This window comes from Mustela lutreola, chromosome 14 (genome assembly GCF_030435805.1).
Source record: "Mustela lutreola isolate mMusLut2 chromosome 14, mMusLut2.pri, whole genome shotgun sequence".
In the NCBI taxonomy this organism is placed as follows: Eukaryota; Metazoa; Chordata; class Mammalia; order Carnivora; family Mustelidae; genus Mustela; species Mustela lutreola.
Genome location: NC_081303.1, coordinates 70,748,971 through 70,770,166, shown reverse-complemented (window position 1 = coordinate 70,770,166; position 21,196 = coordinate 70,748,971). Strand labels below are relative to the sequence as shown.

The 21,196-nt window shown below is 42.9% G+C and overlaps 1 protein-coding gene across 2 annotated transcripts; it reads left to right on the top strand.

Moving 5' to 3' along the window:
- The first annotated feature begins 2,292 nt into the window (after positions 1 to 2,292).
- On the top strand, positions 2,293 to 19,454 carry SLAMF7 (SLAM family member 7). 2 transcript variants are annotated; one of them, XM_059146928.1, is made up of 7 exons: positions 2,293 to 2,402; positions 12,652 to 12,984; positions 14,399 to 14,671; positions 14,884 to 15,000; positions 15,907 to 16,010; positions 17,416 to 17,484; positions 19,110 to 19,454. In XM_059146928.1, exons 1-7 carry the CDS (start codon positions 2,348 to 2,350, stop codon positions 19,152 to 19,154), a joined length of 996 nt encoding a protein of 331 aa, XP_059002911.1. In that variant the 5' UTR covers positions 2,293 to 2,347; the 3' UTR covers positions 19,155 to 19,454. The 2 variants fall into 2 exon arrangements, with proteins under 2 accessions (XP_059002911.1, XP_059002910.1); XM_059146927.1 differs by having other exon boundaries at positions 18,477 to 19,454.
- Positions 19,455 to 21,196: the final 1,742 nt, after the last annotated feature.

The following is a 21,196-nucleotide window of genomic DNA, read 5'->3' as shown; positions in this document are numbered from 1 at the left end:
TGAAAACTTAATGACCAGAGCTACAATTTACTGAAAGGAAGACAAGTAGAGGAGTTAAAAGGTAGGGAAGCAAGAGTTTGATTTAGCACATGTGGAGTTTTGGATTCCTGTTATACATTCAAATGGAGATGCTGTGTAGGTGACCAGATATACAGACCTGGAATTCAGGAAAGAGTTCAGAATTTAAAACAAAATCAGGGTATTTCAAACCAAGAGACTAGATGAGACTCACTCAAGAATTGGAATAAATACAATGGTGAGTGTTGTGAAGTGTAAACCTGGCGATTCACAGACCTGTACCCCTGGGGCTAATAATACATTGTGTGTTAATAAAAAATTAAAAAAAAATTTTTTTAAACAACAACAACAAAAAAGAATTGGGATTAAATAAATAAATGAGTTAAGTGTAAGGACCAAACTCAGACACTTTTCAATGTTTATAGATGGGAGAAATTTGCATCATTGAGCAAAAGAAAATGAGAAGGCTTGGGTAGGAAAAAACCAAAAGACTAATGAATCACTGACCTCTAGCTCTGAAACCTCTGAAAATATATAATGCTTTATATATAAATTGAATTTAAATAACTTTTTTAAGAAGGAAAGAAAGGAAGGAAGGAAGGAAGGAAGGAAGAATCAAGAGAGTGTAGATCCTCATGGGCCAAAATGTCTTTAAAAAGACGAAATGATTAACAAATGTTGCTGATATCTTTAATGTTACAAAAGCAATTACTTTGTTTCAGCATATGCTTTCTTTTTTGGTTTCTCTCTCCACATATATCTTGATGGGGTGCCCCAGGATTTTTCAGTGATGTCATTCTGGCCAATTTGACCTCTTCCCATATCAAAATAGTTTATTTCCCCATCTTCCCAGAAACCTTGGTTTGGTCATCTCTAGGACAAGGAAAGCCATGACAGGAATCACCAAAGTGAAATTAAATGAGAATAAAGCTCCTGCATCAAAACCATGGCTGGGTAGGTTTCAATAAAACACCTCCTCTCCAACCTCATTCTCTTTGCCAGGAATGTCAGAATCAAAATCACAACATTTCAAAGCTCCTGTTTCTACCATTGCCACGTTTGTAGTACCATGGTTTACAAATGGGTGATCCCTCACAATGGAAAAATCACTGCCTAGAAGTCACAGTATTTATGTTCTCTCCAGACTCTGCTAATAAAACATTGGGGAAAATATCTCTCTATCTCTTAATCAGACTAGGTCAAGGTTGGTAAACAAGTGTCAACCTGTAAGCCCAAATAGAAAAATATGGTTGGAGTCCTTGTTTACTCTTATTAATTCTCGTAATTTGTCTGCATATTCTTTTGGATTTCCTATGTCAACAGTGATATGTTCAAAAATAATAATTTGTCTCTCCTTTTCTAATCCACATACATCTTATTTATTTTTCTTGTCTCATTGCTTTGGCCAAGACACTAGTTAATTAATGAATAGTAACAGTAACTGGAGCAATTCTTATCTTATTCCTTACTTTGATAGTATTGCTTCTCAAGGCTCAGCTTTTATATGTGATGTTTGCTATAGTTTTTCTTTTTACCAATTTTTTACATATTTTTAAAATTATGAGTAAATACTAAATTTTACCAAATCTTTTATTATATAATCTGAAATGATCATATGTCGTGTTGTTTTCAGTCAATGTGATGGTTTACTAGTGAATGCTTATAATATTGGTCCATTGTCACATTCCTAGGATAAGTGATATTCGATCATGATGTATTTTTAACACACCACTGGTTTTGATTTGTTAATATTTCATTTGTAACTATGTTCATAAGTGATACTGGTCTATAATTCTTTTCCTGTTTTTGTATGGTTTTTAGTATCAGGGTTCCTTTTAGATGTATATCTTCTCATGTGTTGTGGGTCTCTTCACTGTTTCCCATTCACAGAGATTGATATTGTTATATCTCCTGCCACTTAGCAAAACTCAGTAAATATTATTATTTTATCCCTAATGCCTCCCTTTCCCCTCCTTCTAATCTTCTATTTCCTAACATTTCTTGTGTTCTGAGTATCTGAGAAGTCATATAATGTTATAGAAAAGACTGATCATATGGCTTTGATCAATTCTTAGCATCTCTGAGCCAGTGTTTCCTTATCTGTAAAATGGAGGGCTTCATCACTTTTGAGATTCCGCTCAATTTTTCCATCCTTTATTGACCACCTACAATTAACAAGTGAGGTAAACGTTGGAAAAAATTATAGACCATTCACTTTGACTTGTGATTTCATGACCCCTCCTACTTAGCAAAAATGCTACTTGTGAAAGATATGTGAGTACTGTGAGAGGAAGTAACACATTTTAGTGACTGTCGTCTAGAGAACAACATGCCTGGTCCCCGAGCATGCTTCCTTCTCATCCTTCTCCTCTGCCAGTTCACAGGTGAGTTCAGATTTCCCTGTTCTCCTGACTGCCTTCCCCATCTTGAGGTATATCTCCAGGCTTCTGGGTCCACTCTGGGACTCTGACCCAACTCAAGAAGCTCTGCTACTTCGTATCTTTTTATAATCTGTGGTTTCTAAATCGAATGACATAAAGAAACTAGGAGAGATAAAGAATGAATCTGAAGACAGACTTCCATTCTGATTGTCCTAGGAAAGGAAGGGCTGAAAGAAAGGGTGTTGGGAAGCAGACTGACCTGTGTTCTAATCTAGATTCTGTCATGAATTAAATAAAGAATGCTATCTTCCCTGAGCCTTAGCCCTCCTTTCCTTTGAGGGCAACTTTAAAACCAAAATGAGATCATACAGGTGCATATTTATTTATTTATAAATATACATTTTAAATATTTCTGCTTAAACATATTTGTAAGTATTTATTTAGAAATATATTAGAAAAATATTTTAAATGATTATGTGTAACAATGATATTAGTGGAAGGAAACATTTGAACTTTCTCTCTTAGTCTGAACAATTCAGTTAGTCTCTACTTAGAAAACCACCTTATACTCTAGGTACTTTATGTCTAATACTATGAAGGACTGAGGAATTTTCTGTTCCTGTCACAAAGATTTTAGTCTTTGAAGGTTTTGCTGCCCTCCTGGCTCTCAGATAGGACCTGGAGCCCTGTAAATTGGGAATTCTCTCTGTTCATCAAACTCATGGGTACCACCATGAGATCTCCCTCTGAGGACTTGGTTGGTATGTTTATGTGTGCCCCAGCCTGCCTGAAGTGACCTGCCCAAGACCACACAGTCAGTCAATACTCCTAACCCTTTCCTTCCCACAACCTGGCCTCACTGAGTGTTCAGCAAGACTGTTGCCCTTCCTGAGTTCATTAGAACTTTGTATATTTAGGAAGCACCTGGTTCTAAGCAGGTGGTCCTAGAATAGGTTTCTCGTTTTAAAAATCACTCCCTGAATAGAAATAGTGATCAGAAGTGGAACTTCATGGTGAAGTGGGGGAGTACACAGCAGAGCTCTTGAAAATCCCAGCTGTCTCCTGAAACCTCAACTATGAGCAGCAGGCACACATGTGTGTGCCCTGCTCCATGGAGAGGCTACGCGGTTCACTTCCCATGGATGAAAGGAGTCCAAGATTGCCCTTTATCTTTTCTTTATTGTGTTTCTATTGTGCTTCTGAAGAGCTTAAAGAAAGTATAGGGGGCGAGAGATGGGGACGGGTGATAGGGCAGAAGCTAGGGGACTCCTTTTCCATCAGAGAGGCTTTGATGCTATACAGTAACGTGTTTGATTCTGCATAGAGTTCATTTCATCAAAACTAACTCTTGCTTAAGAAAGAAAAAACCAGGGGTGCCTCGGTGGCTCAGTGGGTTGGGCAGCTGCTTTCGGCTCAGGTCATGATCTCAGGGTCCTGGGATCGAGTCCCGCATCGGGCTCTCTGCTCAGCAGGAAGCCTGCTTCCCTCTCTCTCTCTCTCTCTGCCTGCCTCTCCATCTACTTGTGATCTCTCTCTGTCAAATAAATAAATAAAATCTTAAAAAAAATTAAAAAAAAATAAATAAAGAAAGAAAAAACCAGTTTTGGAAACTACTGTGCCACAGAAAGAGAAGTTTAAATCAGTACCAAGACTGATACACAGGGAACAGAGGTTTGCAAACCTCCCAATATGCCACATGCCTTTGCCAACACTCATGCCCTAACACAACACATTCACATTCAAACTCCCTACTGTTCTGCCTCTCACTCATCTCCCCCTGCTCCTTCTTAAGCTCTTCAGAAATACACTGAGGCAGTGTTACAGATCTCAGGGGTGTTGGGGGCATAGCTTAGGAAGCCCTGCCTTAGGAGTCCTGGCTCCACTGACTTAGAGCATGTCACCATGACCTTTGGAGTATCAGTCTCTTCCTCTGTGAAGTGGGATGGGACTAAGTAGTCCCTAAGACCTCTTCCAGCTCTGAGGTGCTCTTGTTTCCATGAAGAGGATGCTATGATATGCTGATACATTCTAATGGAGACACTGCATCTTTGGAGACTTGTTTGGGGACCAGGCCACCAAGCAGGAAGTGAGTTTTACACCTTCCCTTACCCTGAAGTCTTCCTCCTTGGTACCATCCCTTAATTCTTGCTGTACTGATGATGTCCCTTCCTCTTAATATGGATCCTTACCTCCAATCAACTCTTGAGTTTTGTTGGGTGGGGGGGAGCAGGTGAGGGAAAGAGGTGATAACCCAGAGGAAAAGGAGGTGGTAAAGGGGAGGAGGTGTTTACCTTCCTGTTATGAAGGGTATCTTAGGATTGACTCTTTTAATACCAAAATATCTGAGTCTTGGGTGGGGCAGAAGACAGAGGGTCTCCAGCTCCAGGTCCCTCCACCTCCAAAGGCAGGTTGGCAGGGAATGCTTGCTGCAGGAGATCTCACCATGCATGGTGACTGGACAGTGTTTTGCCGTGAATTAGCCAGTGAATGGTTTGTAGGCATTAGGTTCCAGACCACCTTCTGAAAAGCTCATCCTGCTGAGAAGCCATCCAAAGAAATTTTGGGAAATCTGTTTCTCACTTCTAGCCCTCCTTGGGGAAATGAGAATTAAAAATGAGAAGCCGTCACAAGGCCTGTCTCATAACACTGTTCCTCACCCTTCCCCCCCACCTCCTACTGTGTGGCAGAAAGCTCTGTACTTCTCGAAATGCTTTCAAATCCGTATTCGCCCTTCATCCACCCCAAGTCCTCACAAATGAAGGTTATTTTTCTTTTTGAGACTTGAGAACACTGTAACTCAGTGTGGTAAATAAGTAGTAGAAAGAATGTGAGCCTCTGACACAAAAGACCCAACTAGCTCCACATCCCAAGTCTACCATTTCCCAGTTTGGGACCTTGGGGGAAATCACTCAGCATCTTAGAGCCCCAGTGTCTGCATTAATAAAATGGAGCTTAATTAACCTCTATCCCATGGAATTACTTTGAGGGTAAAAACATGATGGCCCTTAAATCAGTTTATGAGCCAAGGAGTGATTTCAAGGGTTTGTTGTTTATTACGGAGGAACCAGAATGAACCCAGGTCTCCTGACTCTCAATTAAGCCAGAGCACTACCTCTTTACACTGTTCCATGCTGCCTGGAGGAGAGGCCAACCCCACCTTTCTCTGGGTGCAACCCCAGAGCCTACCACCAGGTAATCTGGAACCTAATGTCTTTATATCAACTATTGGTCTACAAAGGGTATGTCCAATCACCACCCAGGACAATAACTCCTTCTGGGGAATTTAAAGTGGAAAAAGAAGGGACATTTGAGGTAGAATTTCAGGGAGTGGGTGTAAGAAAAAGGTGGAGACTTATTCAGGGAAGGGCTTTGAACTAGGTTTTAGGGGTCTTGAATATGATTTGGATAGGCAGAGAGTAGGATAAAGCACAAACAAAAATGTGAGGTACAAAGGAAACTGGGGGTCAGGTGAAGGAGACCTGGCTGCTTGTCTGGTGAGAGCAAGTGGATGCTGGTCCTCAGCTTCATATCTTTCCATAGCATCATGTCTTAGAGCAAAAGCCCAGGGTTTTTCAGGTAAGTCAGCCCAGGTCATGTGATACTGCTGAGCTGATTACCATGCCAGAGGTAGTCTACCACCAGAACTGGGTTCCTGTCAGTCTTACCCAACCCAGTTGGCTGCTATTAAATGAGGAAAGGATGGGGTGGATGCAGAAAAGACAAGTTAGGACATTCACTACACTGATCTAGGTGGGAGGGTAGCTGAGTTTCATGGGGTCCAATCCTCCCAGGCCTCGTAGTTGGGTGTTAGTAGCCACTCATTCTCTAGAGTCTTCCAATCTTACAAATCATGCTCAATTTTGGTATTGTAGGTTCTCCAAATGTCTACTACATCCCCTTTCATATCCCATACAGCCATTTATTTAATGGCTGTCTCCTAGCTCTGAGAGCACAAGGGTCAGGATGGTATCCCTCCCTAGTTATGTCCTCAGCGCCTAGACAGTGCCTGGCACAAATATGGAACGAAATAAATTCTTGCGAGAGGAAAGAATGACTGAGTGAAGAAAACACGACCTGCATAGACAAGGTAAAACTCAACAGGATTGCCTCAGGTGGAAAAGCCATCACAGAATGGGGGACTTGAGGTCAGCCTTGGGCAGCTGAGAGAAGTCTCTTGTTTCTGGATCCCTTTTCACAGTCAAGTCTGGGAAACTCTTTCCACAGAAGAGGAAACAAAACTGGCTAGGACTGGCTAACCCTGCCTCTTATCATCTGAACTCACACTTGGGGAATAGCATGGAGCTACTTTCTTCTTTCATGACCCCTTTATTTATCCTAAAGATATAATTATGATAGAAACAATATACGCCCTCTAGGCTTGTGTTGACAACTTGCACTGGGTCATCTTCCAATTTCATCCTTACAAGGAGCAGTGAATTTGGAGACTTTTTTTATATCCTCACACAAAATTCACCTGTCTTGGCATTCGCTCAGAGAATACAGCACACCACATGTGTGAAGAAGTGAAAACAATGATTGCCCATGTCTAAATGTGTGCACACCAGCTATAGTACTAAAGTCATATTCTTGCTGTCTCCCTGATTTCAACATCTCTCCCAAACCTTGTGTGAAAATTCAGGGTTGCAGCTACTTGGAGCCAAGTAATAACTGCTTTCTTTGACTGCAAAATATTCACCTTATTGTTGATGTAAAAGGATACATACATTATAGGATCCGTCGAAAATTCAAACTGACACTGACTTTGTAGCATGGACTAGGACTACTTTCATACCATGGAGATGATCAAAGACAGAGCAACTAGAAATCATCCTGCCTTAGTATTTAGGGATGCAAGGGAGAGGGTTTTTGAAAAATCAGATTATTTAACAGATTGATTTAATAAAGACTTGAGAGATCCAAATTATATATGCACTGACTGATGGGGGCGAGGAGACAGAAATGTTTGAAAACAGGAATCAGTCCCCAGAAAAGACTTTTACCAGGGGATAAGCCAGTACTCTTGGAGACAAATTTAGCAAAAAGATTTGGTTAAGATCCAAAAACTGTAGGAGCGTCCAGGCAGCTCAGTCAGTTAAGTGGCTGCCTTTGGCTTAGGTCTTGATTGTGGTGTCCTAGGGTGAAGCCCTGAATCTGGCTCCCTGCTCAGCCAGGAGGCTGCTTCTCCCTCTACCCCTCCCCCTTGTCATGCATGTGTGTGCACTCTCTCTCTCTTTCAAATAAATAGATAAAATCTTTAAATTAAAAAAAATCCCAAAATTGTTATCAAGTCACTTGGTTAACATTTGGTAGCATCAGGATTCCCTTTCTCTGGGGCACTTGTAAAGCAGCTTGTGCTTGAAGGCCACCAAAAGACACAAAGGGATAATCAGATTCTGTGAGGTCCAAGGGCTTCAGAATTGACAGCTGAGCCCTCACTGCTGAAGAGGAGCAAGGGAGAGAGCTGGAGTTGGCAATAGTGCTCCAAGCCCCTCAAACTGAGCCAGGCTGGAAAGACCTCAAGCTCCAGAGCCAGAATGGCATTGAGTAAATCCTCAAATCATCACCTACTAGCTTTGTGCCTTTGGAAAAGTTATTTAGGTTTTCTTTGAATCTCAGTTTTCTCATCAAATCAGGAGTTAATAAGCTTGTGCTATGAAGGGTCAAATAGTAAATATTTTAGTCTTTGCAGCACAATAACCTTTGTCACAACTACTTAGCTCAGCCTTTGTAGTGGAAAACCAGCCATAAACAATATGTAAATGAAAGAACATGGCTGTCTCCTGGGGCACCTGTCTGGCTCAAGTGCCAGGAAGTTGGTTGGGCTTCCCATTCTTGGTTTCAGCTCAGGTCATGATCTCAGGGTTGTGGGATAGAGCCCCTAACAGCGGCTGCACTCTGCATGAAGTCTACTTGTCTCTTCCCTTCCCCTCTGTTCCTCTTCATCCCAACTCTCTCTCTTTCTAAAATAAATAAGATCTTAAAAAAAAAAAAAAAAAAAAAAAGACCGTGGAGGTGTCCAAATAAAATCTGATTTACCAAAATAGGCAACAGGCCACATTTGGCCCATGGACTATGTAGGTGGCTGATGTCTGTGTAAAAGGAGTAAGAGTCCTGGTTTTTAGGATTGCTTTAGGTATTGGGCATAATCTTTATAATAAATGTTTGGCACAGAAACAACCTTAATATATAGTATCTATATTGGGGACTATTGACGGAGTAGTTGAGTTTTAAAAGGAACTATAGAAATAAATCCCTAGTCGGGGCGCCTGGGTGGCTCAGTGGGTTAAAGGCTCTGCCTTCGGCTCAGGTCATGATCCCAGGGTCCTGGGATCGAGCCCCACATCGGGCTCTCTGCTCCGTGGGAAGCCTGCTTTCTCCTCTCTCTCTGCCTGTTTGTGATCTCTGTCAGATAAATAAATAAAATCTTTAAAAAAAAAAAAAAAGAAAGAAAGAAAGAAAGAAAGAAACCCCTACTGAAGCAATTTTGGATAATTGGAGAGGCCAGGACAGGAATTTGGTCTGCTAGAAGGAGAATGAGTTGCATCAGTGCCAGGGTGGTAGAAAATATGATGGTAAGACTCAACACCAAAAACTCCCAATAATCCAATTAAAAATGGGGGCAGAGAGGGGTGCCTGGGTGGCTCAGTGGGTTAAGCCTCTGCCTTTGGCTCAGGTCATGATCTCGGGGTCCTGGGATCGAGTCCTGCATCGGGCTCTCTGCTAGGCAGGAAGCCTACTTCCTCCTCTCTTCTCTCTCTCTCTCTCTCTCTCTCTGCCTGCCTCTCTGCCTACTTGTGATCTCTCTCTGTCAAATAAATAAAAAATCTTTAAAAAAAAAAAATGGGCAGAGAACCAGAATAGACTCTTTTCCAAAGAAGACATACAGATGACCAACAAACACATGAAAAGATGCTCAACATCACTAATTAGCAGGAAAATGCAAATCGGCCACAATGAGATATGAGTTCATACCAGTCAGAATGATTAGTATCCAAAAGACTATAACAAGTGTTGGCAAGTGTACGGAGAAAAGGGAATCCTAGCACACTGTTGGTGGGAATGTAAATTGGTGCAGCCACTGTGGAAAACAGTTTTTTCAAAAAGTTAAAAATAGAAATACCATACGATCCAGTAATTCTATCACTGGGTATTTACCCAAAGAATACAAAGACACTAATTCAAAAAGAAATATGCACCCCTGTGTTTAATGCACCATTATTTAGGATGGCCAAGATATGGAAGCAGCCCAAGTGTGTATCAGTAGATGAAGGGATAAAGAAGACATCGTGTATATACACACAATGGAATATTACAGCCATCACAAGGAATGAAGTCTTGCCATTTCCAACACGAATGGACCCAAGTGAAATAAGTCAGACAGAGAAAGACAACTACCATATGATTTTACTCGTACGTGGAATCCAAAAGAGACAAACAAAACCAGAAACAGACTCACAAATACAGAAAACAAACTGGTAGTTGCCAGAGGGAAGAGGTGGTGAGGGAATGAATCAAGTAGGTGAAGAGGATGAAGTGGTACAAACCTCCAGCTAGAAGATAAATAAGTCAGTCTGGAGGAGATCCTGCTGAGTGAAATAAGTCAAGCAGAGAGAGTCAATTATCATATGGTCTCACTTACTTGTGGAGCATACGGAATAACACAGAGGACAGTAGGAGAAGGAAAGGAAAAGTGAATGGGGGGGAAGTTGGAGGGAGAGACGAACCATGAGAGACTGTGGACTCTGAGAAACAAACTGAGGGTCTTAGAAGAGAGGGGGATGGGGGATGGGTGAGCCTGGCGGTGGGTAGAAGGAGGGCACGGATCGCATGGAGCACTGGGAATGGTGCGTAAACAATGAATCTTGGAACACTGCATCCAAAACTAATGATATATTATATGGTGGCTAACATAACACAATTAAAAAAAAAAGATAAGTGAGTCACAGAGATGAAAAGTACAGCACAGGGAATAGAGTCAGTAATGTAATAAGGGCACCTGGGTGACTCAGAGGACTGAGCCGCTGCCTTCGGCTCAGGTCATGATCTCAGGGTCCTGGGACGGAGCCCCACATTGGGCTCTCTGCTCAGCAGGGAGCCTGCTTCCCCATCCCTCTGCCTGCCTCTCTGCCTACTTGTGATCTCTCTGTCTCTGTCAAATAAATAAATAAAATCTTTGAAAAAAAATAATGTTGTAATAACTTAGTATGGGGACTACACTTATCATGGTGAACACTGCATAATGTATAGAATTGTTGAATTACTATGTGGTACACATAAAACCAATATAATTATTATATATCAACTGTATTTCAATTAAAAATATATGGTAACAGACCAAGATTTGACATCAAGTAGAACCAGGATGCTTGGTCAATCACACAGGGCCAATTAGCCACAGTGTCCGGGGCCCACAGTTATTTGAATTTCTTTCAGAATCCGAAGAAAAATAAATATAATAAAAATAATTAATGTGTAATAATGAATCCAGCTGGCATTACATTCATTTTTATACCAATGCAGTCATAAAGTATAATTTTTAATATTTTTTATGGATGAAGGCAAAAGTGAATACAGCCTACAAAAGTCAGAGTGCAGCCCAACAGCTGCCTCGTTATAATACAACTGTCGGGATCCTATAGCTTGGTTGCTTTATTGGATTTTAAAAAGATGTTCCAGGGTCATCTGGCTGGCTCTGTTGGTGGAGCATGACTCTTGAACTCAGGGTTGTGAGTTTGAGCCCTACCTTGGGCATGGAAATGACTTAAAAAGGTTTTCTTTTCTTTTTTTTCTTTCTTTCTTTCTTTCTTTCTTTCTTTCTTTCTTTCTTTCTTGTGCTTTCTTTCTTTCTTTCTTGTGCTTTCCATGATGGAATTAATAAAATTACTCTTAGACATTTCAGCATGACGCATTATGTTAAGAGGTAAAATGGAAAATAACTGGGTTTTGTACTTGTATGGAGAACACCTTTAAGAAGACTTGGGTTCTGGTTTTGGTTTTGCCACTATTTGTGATCCTTGAACACTTTCTCAGTTTCTGCTGTTTGTTTTTCTCATTTGTAAGCGATGATGGATGGGAACTCGATCCTGTGAGTACTGATGTGAGCTCTGCCTCTTACTGACTGTGTACCTCTAAATTTCCTTTCTGCTCTGTACTATCCCAAGTCTGTCCTTCAGATCTTAACAGGCAGAAGACTCATCCCCCACAGTTGTTCACTGGAAATGCTCCATGGGCCACTTCTGAAAGCTTTTCCCACAGCCATTCTTACTGTTTTCTGCCTGGAACCACATAACCAGTGGTGGTTGTTCATAGGTCATACTTTTTGAACTAAGATTACGGTGAGACAAAAATTTCTTGGGGAAGTGAACCCCTACTACAACTCTTAATATTTGGGGGTGAGTATCATAAGTCGGTCTAGGCATCCTACAGAGCGTCCAGTGCTCTTTTGCCTTTCCACTCAAGGAAGGACACTGAAATTCAAGTGAAGGAGAACCTCACTAGGGGATGATTTCAAATGCACTCTCATCTATCATAAAGCAGAAGATGAAACACCTACAAGCTTCCCAGCTATTGTTATCATTAAGAACTTAGAGCTCCCTTCCCAGTGTCCTGATCTCTGCTTGAGAACTACTGCTCCCCCCACCCCCTACCCTCCCTCATCAGACAAGCTGCTGTTTCTGCATCTGCAGCAAAATCAGTTCTCCCAGGAGCAATCTGGGAGTCCAAAGGGGGGTTTGGACGATAACCTCACCACTTGTCCCCCGACAGGAACTTGTCCAAGATGGAGGTGGGCCTCATGACTTACCTCAGAGCATGAGATCTTCCAGCCTGAGGTCTCTGGGAAAGGGCGGGTTCACCTGCAGTCCTTTCAGGCAAAGTATTCTTTCTTTTTTTTTTTTTAAGGTTTTATTTATTTATTTATTTGACAGAGATCACAAGTAGGCAGAGAGCCAGGCAGAGAGAGTAGGAAGCAGGCTCCCTGCTAAGCAGAGAGCCCAATGCAGGGCTTGATCCCAGGACCCTGGGATCATGACCTGAGCTGAAGGCAGAGGCTTTAACCCACTGAGCCACCCAGGAGCCCCTGGCAAAGTATTCTGACCTTATTGCCTTTGTGTGAGGTTTCAAAGGGCTTCCCAGGGCCTGGTTGGGTTGGCCCCAGAAGGTTTCTTGGGACCTTCCCAGCACCCAAAGTAGGTGAGTAATTGGTGGCAAGGGCAGAGACCTAGGTTTACTTTATGGTTCTCTGTGTCTGCAGGGCCAGTAACCTCTGGAGTTCTGAAGGACCTGGTCGGTGACCTTGGTGGGTCTGTGACTTTCCCTCTGAAGGCCCCAAGAATTCAGATTGAAACCCTTGTCTGGATCTTCAACACAACCCCTCTCATTACCATACAGCCAAAAACACCAGAGAACCAAACCAATGTTATAGTTACCCAGAGTCATAACAAGGAAAGGATGGACTATCTACGTGGAAACTATTCCCTGAAGCTCGGCAAACTGGATAAGAGTGATTCGGGTGATTACAGCGTGTTTATCTACGGCTCTTCCATGGAAGAGCCCTTCATCCAGCAGTATAGGCTGCGTGTCTATGGTGAGCAGAATCAGTTCTAAATGTGGATGACTGACTTCATGAAGTGGTTGACTCTCTGATATTCGAGATATTCAAGCAAAGGTTGGGTAAACATTTGGCAAGAATGTAGAAGAGGGAAGTCTTGCATGGATGAAGCAAATGTAGTTGATTCCTAAGGCCCCTTCCTATTCAGAGGTTCTGCCAAGAGGCAGTGCAGTGTAGAGGATGAGTGATATGGGAAGCAGGGATCACACAAGTCAAATGTTGGCTTCTCTACCTACTAAGTGCATGGTGCTAGCCAGATTACTTAAACTCTGTGAAACTTCATTTTCATATCTATAGTGGGGAGGAAGGTGATACTTATTTTAGAAAGATTATTGCATATAAACATCAACTACACCTCTTTCCCTATGGGTAGGGAAAACACAGCAATCAAAAGGAAGATAAAAATATCAGCTTTATTTTTTTTCTGGTGAAGCTAGATAGGAGAAATATTTTCCCCCAATTCTAGACATTGGAGCCCATTCAGTTCAGATAACCTTACAAAATAATTACTCAACCAGTTACAGGAATAGCTGTCTTACACACCAAGCAGTAGGATCAGGGACAGCCAGAGATGGGCCTCCAGGTTTGCCTTGAAGAGGTAGGCCATGTACCTTGATCCAGGTGTGTCTTCCATATATACATAGTTGAAAGGAACAGAGGGCATGTGTCAGCTGGGCGGGGGGGGAGGTAGCAAACCACATTTAAACTGCAATCTTTTTTTTTTTTTAATTTTTTTTCTTTAAACAGAAATCTTAACTTTCTCAGAGTAGAGAAGGTAATAATAAAGAAAGGATGTTGGATGTCAGACTCAACATCTCATCAACGAACCAATTGCTCATCCTCTCAGGGAGAACAGTGAGCATGAGAAAGAGAGGGCCAGAAATATTATTCCCAGACTATTCTCTTCTGGAGAGTAAACTGAAAGTCTCTTCAAAGAAACCTAAAGACCAAGGAATAGGGAGCCTCTAAAAAAAAAAAAAAAAAAAGATAAAATTAGCTCACATCTGTGCTGTGAAGTGTGTAAACCTGGTGATTCACAGACCTGTACCCCTGGGGATAAAAATATATGTTTATAAAAAATAAAAAATTAAAAAAAATTAGCTCACATCTAAAATACATCTGCATGAGCCTGGCTATATAGCTTTGCTTTGAAAATGGCAGCTGCATTCTTGTTGTATTATTATTATTTCTATTGCTACTGTTATTTATATATAACTGTGGGAAAGCCAACCTAGACAGTTCTTTTTTCCAGATAAGAATCAGAATTCTGTTCTGAATTGTTTCTTTCTCTCCACTCTGTAGCACCCCCAGAGATTCAGGTCCAAGGTATGCAAGAATAATTCAGAAAAGGCATAGTTTCTACCCTTGGTTGTCCAATTCTCTTCTGCAGAGCACCTGTCAAAGCCCAAAGTTACCATGGGTCTGCAGAACAACAAGAATGGCACCTGTGTGACTAATTTGACATGCTTCATGGACCAAGGAGGGGAGGATGTGACCTACAGCTGGGAGTCCCTGGGGCAGGAAGCCAATGAGTCCTATACTGGCTCCATCCTACCCATATCCTGGAGGCTGGGAGAAAGGGGCATGACCTTCATCTGTGTGGCCAGGAACCCCATCAGCAGCAATTCTTCAAACCCTGTCTTTGCCTGGAAGCTCTGTGAAGGTGACTGTTTCCCCTTTTTCTCTAGAAACTTCTGTCTGGGGACCTATACCTTCTTCAGCTCCTGGTCTGAATGGGAATAGCCCATGAAAACTGAGGGCTCCTGGGAAGTCACCAGACTGGGAGGAAGGTGGCAGTTGCTCCAAAAGCTGGGTCACTTTTCCCTCGCTGTCTCTTCTCCCTTCCCCGTGTCTCCAACTGTTCTCTCTCTAAAGGTGCTGCTGATGACCCGGGACCTTCCATGTTCCTTGTCCTTCTGGGGCTGGTCTTCCCGTTCAGCGCCGTTGCCTTGGTGTCAGTAATTCTAATTATGCGGAGAGAAAGAAGACAAGGTAGATCATGCACTAGTTTTGTCTTCAGCCTCATTCCTGCATTTGCCCCCTCATTTCTTCAACAAACATATGTTAAACTGTGTGTCAGGCTTGGTACTAGGCACTAAGGGTACAGAAATGAAGAGGCCATATTCTGTGTCCTCAAGGAGAGCACAGTCATCCTGCCCTCCTCAGTTCTGGAGTAAGAGAGTACTTGAGTCCATAATTTATCTCCTAAGTTCAGTTCCTCCCAGTTCCCTCTCCAGGGCTAACCCTTCTCCTTGCCCCCGAGGGCCTCCTACTGACACACGCCCTACACTACTGACTCCACTCCCCAGACCTGGGGCATGGCCTCCAACTCTGAGGTCCCATACACCAACACAGTCCTGTCAGCCCTCCAAATCCCTATCCCTTTCAGAGTCCCAACCCATACCCAGTCCTCCTCATCAGATCAACTCCAGAGACCTCTCTTTACTCCCATCTCAGTCTGGACACATTCCTCCTGGAGAAGGCTATCTCTGTCTCTCTCCATGCCAAACCCCATGCTCTGCATCCCTACATATTGCTGCTTTTTTTTTTTTTTTCTTCTCAGATTCCCTGATACTGTCCATGTGGAGTGTTAGGGAGGGACCTAAGCAGCCGTTGTGTATAAACTGTAGGTGTTAAGATCTTTCCTCCTCTCAAACGCACTCTGAAAGGGTTTCTGACTTTCTCTGCTTCCCCTTTGGCTGCCTTGGTCCACAAATTGAGAAGTGAAGTAAACAGGGTAAACAGCTCTTTATGGGATCTCCCTGGGTTTAGCATGGAAAGTCCCATGTCCCAGAAACCAGCATGGTGGTCACCCTAAGTGGGTCTTCTGAGGGGTAGGCTGGTGGGGTGGTGAATCAAAGGAGGGTCCGTTCTGATTCCCTCCCTCCTTGGTTTCAGAGTCCATTGAAGAAAAGAAGAGAATGGATACTCATCATGAAATTCTTAACTACTACCCCCCTTCTGGAGAGACCCCGGTGTATGACACAATCACCGGCATTAATGTGAGTCCTTTCCCATCTTTCCTGGGACCTAATCTTCCTCTCAAGGCCCTCCTTGCTTTAGTTGAGATTTCTCTGTGGACTTGGACAACATGGAATATGAGGACGCATAGCCCTTGAAACCCAACACGCCTGTGTCTCCCTAAGTCCTTATGAATGCTTTCTCGTGCAGGAGTCAGTGACCTCTGGTTCTGAGCCCTGGGCTCTGACCCAGCCAGTAATGCTTGCCCTGTGATCTATAGAATTCTCTTTTCCCTCCACTGTTTACAAGGGCCACTCAACAGGCCAAATTTCTTTTGCAAAGAACACCAGATAGGGAAGTGTGTGTTTGGTCTGATGTTTGAGTTATGATGTCAGAACATGGGCTATAGAGATGCCTTTTCCATCTAGAGAAGACTCAGGGGCCCATGGTTGCTCTGGGCCCACATTCAAGCTTTCTAGGTGTGGGTCACCAAGCTGAGGTAAACAAGTACATGGTCAATTCAAACGAAACTCTTCAAAAAGAAGTTCATAAGAATAAAGTTTAAAGAAACTCAAATAATAAGATAATTGTGAGGCATGACCTTGACAGACAACTTTGACGGGCCCCCAGGAATCACTGTAGCCCCAGGTGGGCCTGCTCCTTAGAGGGCATAGAACACTTTCCACATTGGCCCATTCAGTGAAGAAATAAAAGCTGCCCTTTGGGGCCTCAGAATGCCAGCTTCAGTCCAGCCCTTGGTGTGTCAAGTTATATCTGATCTACCACATTTCTGAGAGGAGATATTACGCTTTCTTTTGAAGCCGTTAGTGTCCTGAGAGCTCCTTTCTGCCTCCCAGGGGTGACTGTTCTGGGCTCCACACAGCCTGGCTTATATCAAAACCAATTGCTCTATCACCAGCCTCCTTCTTCCCTGCTCAAGACACACTCTCAGGAGACCACAGGCCTGTCCTGGGTGTTCAGGAAGAAACTTCACTGACCCAGGATACTTTTCTCCAGCCTGGAAGTTGCTTTTGCTGTTGCTGTCATTGCAGTTTTGCTGTTTTGACCCATCAGTCGTCCTCACATATTTGCTCCAAGGGTCCTTCGGGCTAAAGCAAAGTTTACTTGCAACATTAGCCATATTACTTCAAGTTATCCTTCGATCACCTTAGGCTTCGTATAGCTCATGAGACTTCTATATATTATCCATGTTTTTATTTATTTAAACACAACACAATTTAGAAATCTGGCAATTGCTTCTTGGAAAAATGTTATCACTAATCATAATAGCACTTACCAACAAGAGCTCCTCCCTTTCCCACCCCTGGGCCAGAAGCTCTCTTCCGCCTTGCTCTTCCTCCCATCTCGGCTTTCCTTCCTGGGTTCTGCCCGTCTCTTTGGGTTTGTCTAGGTGACCTATAATTGCTTTTTTCTTTTTTTTAACAGGACACTATTCCAGAGTGTCAACAAATACTAGCGAATACACTTTACGCCTCTGTGCAAATACCCCAAAAGGTAAGAAGCTTTAGAGCCGCGATTCACCTTACTTGTCTCATCCTTTTTGCTGGTTCGAGCTTAGCTGAAACTGTGTCGGGCCCCAGCGATCTTGTATTCTCTGGTATTAAAATTTCCCCGGCACATTCCCTTTCCCTTTGTTTAGGGTTATACAAGAATATATGGAATAAGTGAGAATTATGAGTCGAATGGAGTAATATGGAACAAACAGACAGGGAGAGAGGTCCTAGGTAGAGATGATCAAGAAAATCAGTAGGGTCCTGAGGATTTGGATGGAGAAAAGCCCATGGCTCAGGCTGTGCCTCAGAAGGGAGAGATTGCTGGGGAGACAACTCCAGCTTGCTTCTGAGCTACCAGTAAGCTGGAGGCAAGAGAGATTTTTAATACTTTTCTTTGTGATCTAGCTATGTTACGTCTGGTTTGCATCCTCTCCCCAGACTACTAATGGGCTAAGTTTTTTGTTTTTTTTTTTTTAAGATTTTATTTATTTATTTGACAGACAGAGATCACAAGTAGGCAGAGAGAGAGAGAGAGGAGGAAGCAGGCTCCCTGTGGAGCAGAGAGCCTGATGCGGGGCTCGATCCCAGTACCCAGGGATCATGACCTGAGCCGAAGGCAGAGGCCCTAACCTACTGAGCCACCCAGCCGCCTCTAATGGGCTAAGTTTTAAAGCTTATTCCCTCACAGATCATACCTGGCAGAAATAGTGATACCTTCCTGTCTCCTCTTCCAACCAGGTCAGAAAAATCAAGAATGAGTAAAGCAGTTTGCATAGTAATGGGGAAAATAATAGGATTATTGGAAGTAAAGTTCAGTTCATAAAGCGTTCAAAAAAGTAAATGTGATTTAACCTTAAGTAACAGTATCTCTACAGCGGGAGGTTTGGGTTGGATGACCTTAGCAAGGAAGGGTGTCTGGGATGGTGGGGTCTCCTGGTGGGATCCAGCGCCCTCTCACCTCCAGCAACCTGCATCTTCCTATCTGCCTAACAGACGGAGCAACCCCAGTCTCCACTCACATCACCAGACACACCAAGGTTATTTGCCTATAAGAATGTCATCTAAACAGCAGTGCGTCCCTTCTGCCTCGCCTCAAAGAAAAATAAATCACTGAATTGACTGGAAATACTGAGGAAGAATGAAGAACACTGACTTCCTTCCAGAATAACTATCCTCTATGCTCCTTCAGATTTGAGTTCCTAATTCCATTCACTCCTGAGAAATCTCCTCAACCCCCAGATGTGTAACGGTCTCTTCCTGGAAATGTTACTGTGAATTGATCAGCCAGTCCCAAGGAAGAGGCTTAAAAGTATCTCTATTGAAATGTACATTCACTGTCCGATCGTAGGAATGACAACTCCCATTCCAGGGCTTGGAGATAGGACTAGACCAAGAGTCTGGTGACCAAAAGAGTGAGAACCTAGGAATGACAGATATTTCCAGAAAAAGCAGATGTAGTCCCCAGAAATGGATTCCTTAACTAACTCATTACCAATGTGCCTGGTACTGTGCTGAGCTTACACTGATTTTGCTCGGGTGTGCTCTCTGCTCTCATGAAATTGGTTTATCATGAATGAGTTCTGTGGGCATTAGCAGCGGATCTGACTGCAAATTCCCCATAACCAGAGAGGCAGGTGTGAATCCGTAGGACTTGGGAGCCAAAGTGTATGAGGACAGAGAAGCCAGGCAGAACACTGGTTTTGTCTGGATGGATACTCCAAAGTGTGCTTGACCTGAGGACAATGAAGGACCGCAGCCCCAGCTTCATTTCCACTCTGTGCTGCCAGTGAGAAGCCAGAGCCATCTCAACGGAGAAAGTGAACCTGAAGATACATTTAGAATCTATTGAAAAGACTTGGAATTAGGGGTGATCATATGTAAATATTTAAAGTCACATAAATCACTTAATGAATATTTATTGAGGATCTCTGCCAGGTCAGTCTGGCGAATAAAACAGACATAATCCCTGCCTCCCTTTTACAGTTTACCTTTTTAATGAAATGAGAAATGGGGGGGGGGGAGGACAGTTGCTTTTGATATGTTTCTGAACACATCTTGAATGAAAATATTGGGGAGGCATCTGATGCCCTAGGTCTGAGGGGTGTAAACTGTTAAATGAAACAGCTGAAACAGTGTTATTTGAAGTCCTTCATTCAAAAGAAAGTAACTCATGGATTGGGGAACACACTGACTCAGAAGCACTGGGTACTCTTCTCAAGGGATTTTGGGCAAGACCAAGTTTTACAAAGCATTAGAAGAGACAACATGGAAGCAGGGCACAATTGGCTAGGAGGGTGGGGATTTCCTGAGTAAGGCGAACCTCCCAACAACAGGTGAGTTTTCTACGGTGTTTCCAAACGCCTTCTCCCATGTCCATTCACATCTCACAACCTTTGCAAAGGGCTGGTTGCTTTTATGTGACGTTTCATTCTGTCGTTTTGTTCTCACATGACTCCCATGAGGCAAGCTGGGTTTATGACCCTTCTACAAATGTTGAAATTGAGACAAGGAGAAACTTCAGTATGTGATCAAAGCTATTAAAAACAACAACAACAACAACCAGTGCCCACTCTACCTACCAGCCATCATTCACCAAAGGAGGGTGAGGAAGATGGAGCTCAAAAGAGGGGTGGATCCCCCTCCCCAGGTGTAGCATGGAGAAAAGGACATAGTTTTTAGAGACATGCAGGCCTGGGTCAAAAGCCCTAACTAGCAGAATGACCTTTGCCAAAGACTTGGGTTCTGTGAACTTCTACTTTCTTATTTCTAAACCTTATAAGGTTTGCAATGTAGGATTATATGAAACAACTGTGAGTACATGGTATGTAGTAGAAGATTCATACATGGCTCATGATGCTTAAGGAAGGGAATAATACGGGGGGAAATGGTTAATTTCCCATGTCAACTTAGCATAAGATGCAGAAGCATTAAAATGAAGAATCAGCCCTTAAAAGAAGGTGTCTGGAGAAGAGAGGAGAAATTTTCTCTTCTTTCTTTCTAGGTTCTTTGGCTGGTATAATAATTAGATTGACAAAAGCCAGATTAATAAGTCAAAAATCTTGATCTTATATGTATGAGAGCCCCATAAAAAATATGAGACTCAAAACTTCTCAGGCAATTAAGGGTTTTATACCATCTTGAACTAAGGAAAGGGGTAGAGGTCTGAGATTTCAAAGGGGAGGAACACGATTCACAGGAGAATGAGAAGACCAAGTGTATTACATATGGTGTCTGCCCTGCCAGGCAGCTAAGTCTCTCAGATGAAAACATTACCTCTGGTAGTGGCTCTCTTTCTGGTTCAGACTCCCTTTCTAAATGTTATTAGGTAATAATGGAGAGGCAAAAATCTTTTCGTGAGTTTGCTGGGTCTTGATTGACTTCACTTCAAAATAATGCACATGCCAAAGCGTGGGTGATATATTTTGGGCTGGTGTATTCTGCTCCCCTTCAATGGTGTTAAAAAAATGACTAACAAAATGCAGATAATACAAACAAGCTTTATTAAACGCTTCATGAAGGGGGCAGTCTCCATTTGGAGATGTGCAAAATGGGGCAGAAGGCTAGAAGACTTTGTAAGATCAAAAATAAAGAATGAGGGGCGCCTGGGTGCCTTCAGCTCAGGTCATGACCCCAGGGTCCTGGGATCGAGACCCGCATCAGGCTCTCTGCTCCACGGGGAGCCTGCTTCCCCACCCCTTCTCTGCCTGCCTCTC

Bases quoted from the DNA above. Each gene is read 5' to 3' on its own strand.
- SLAMF7 (XM_059146927.1), top strand. From the start codon at position 2,348: ATGCCTGGTCCCCGAGCATGCTTCCTTCTCATCCTTCTCCTCTGCCAG. The intron at 12,985-14,398 runs GTGAGCAGAATC...TCTCTTCTGCAG, and splicing joins GTATAGGCTGCGTGTCTATG to AGCACCTGTCAAAGCCCAAA. The intron at 14,672-14,883 runs GTGACTGTTTCC...CTCTCTCTAAAG, and splicing joins TGCCTGGAAGCTCTGTGAAG to GTGCTGCTGATGACCCGGGA.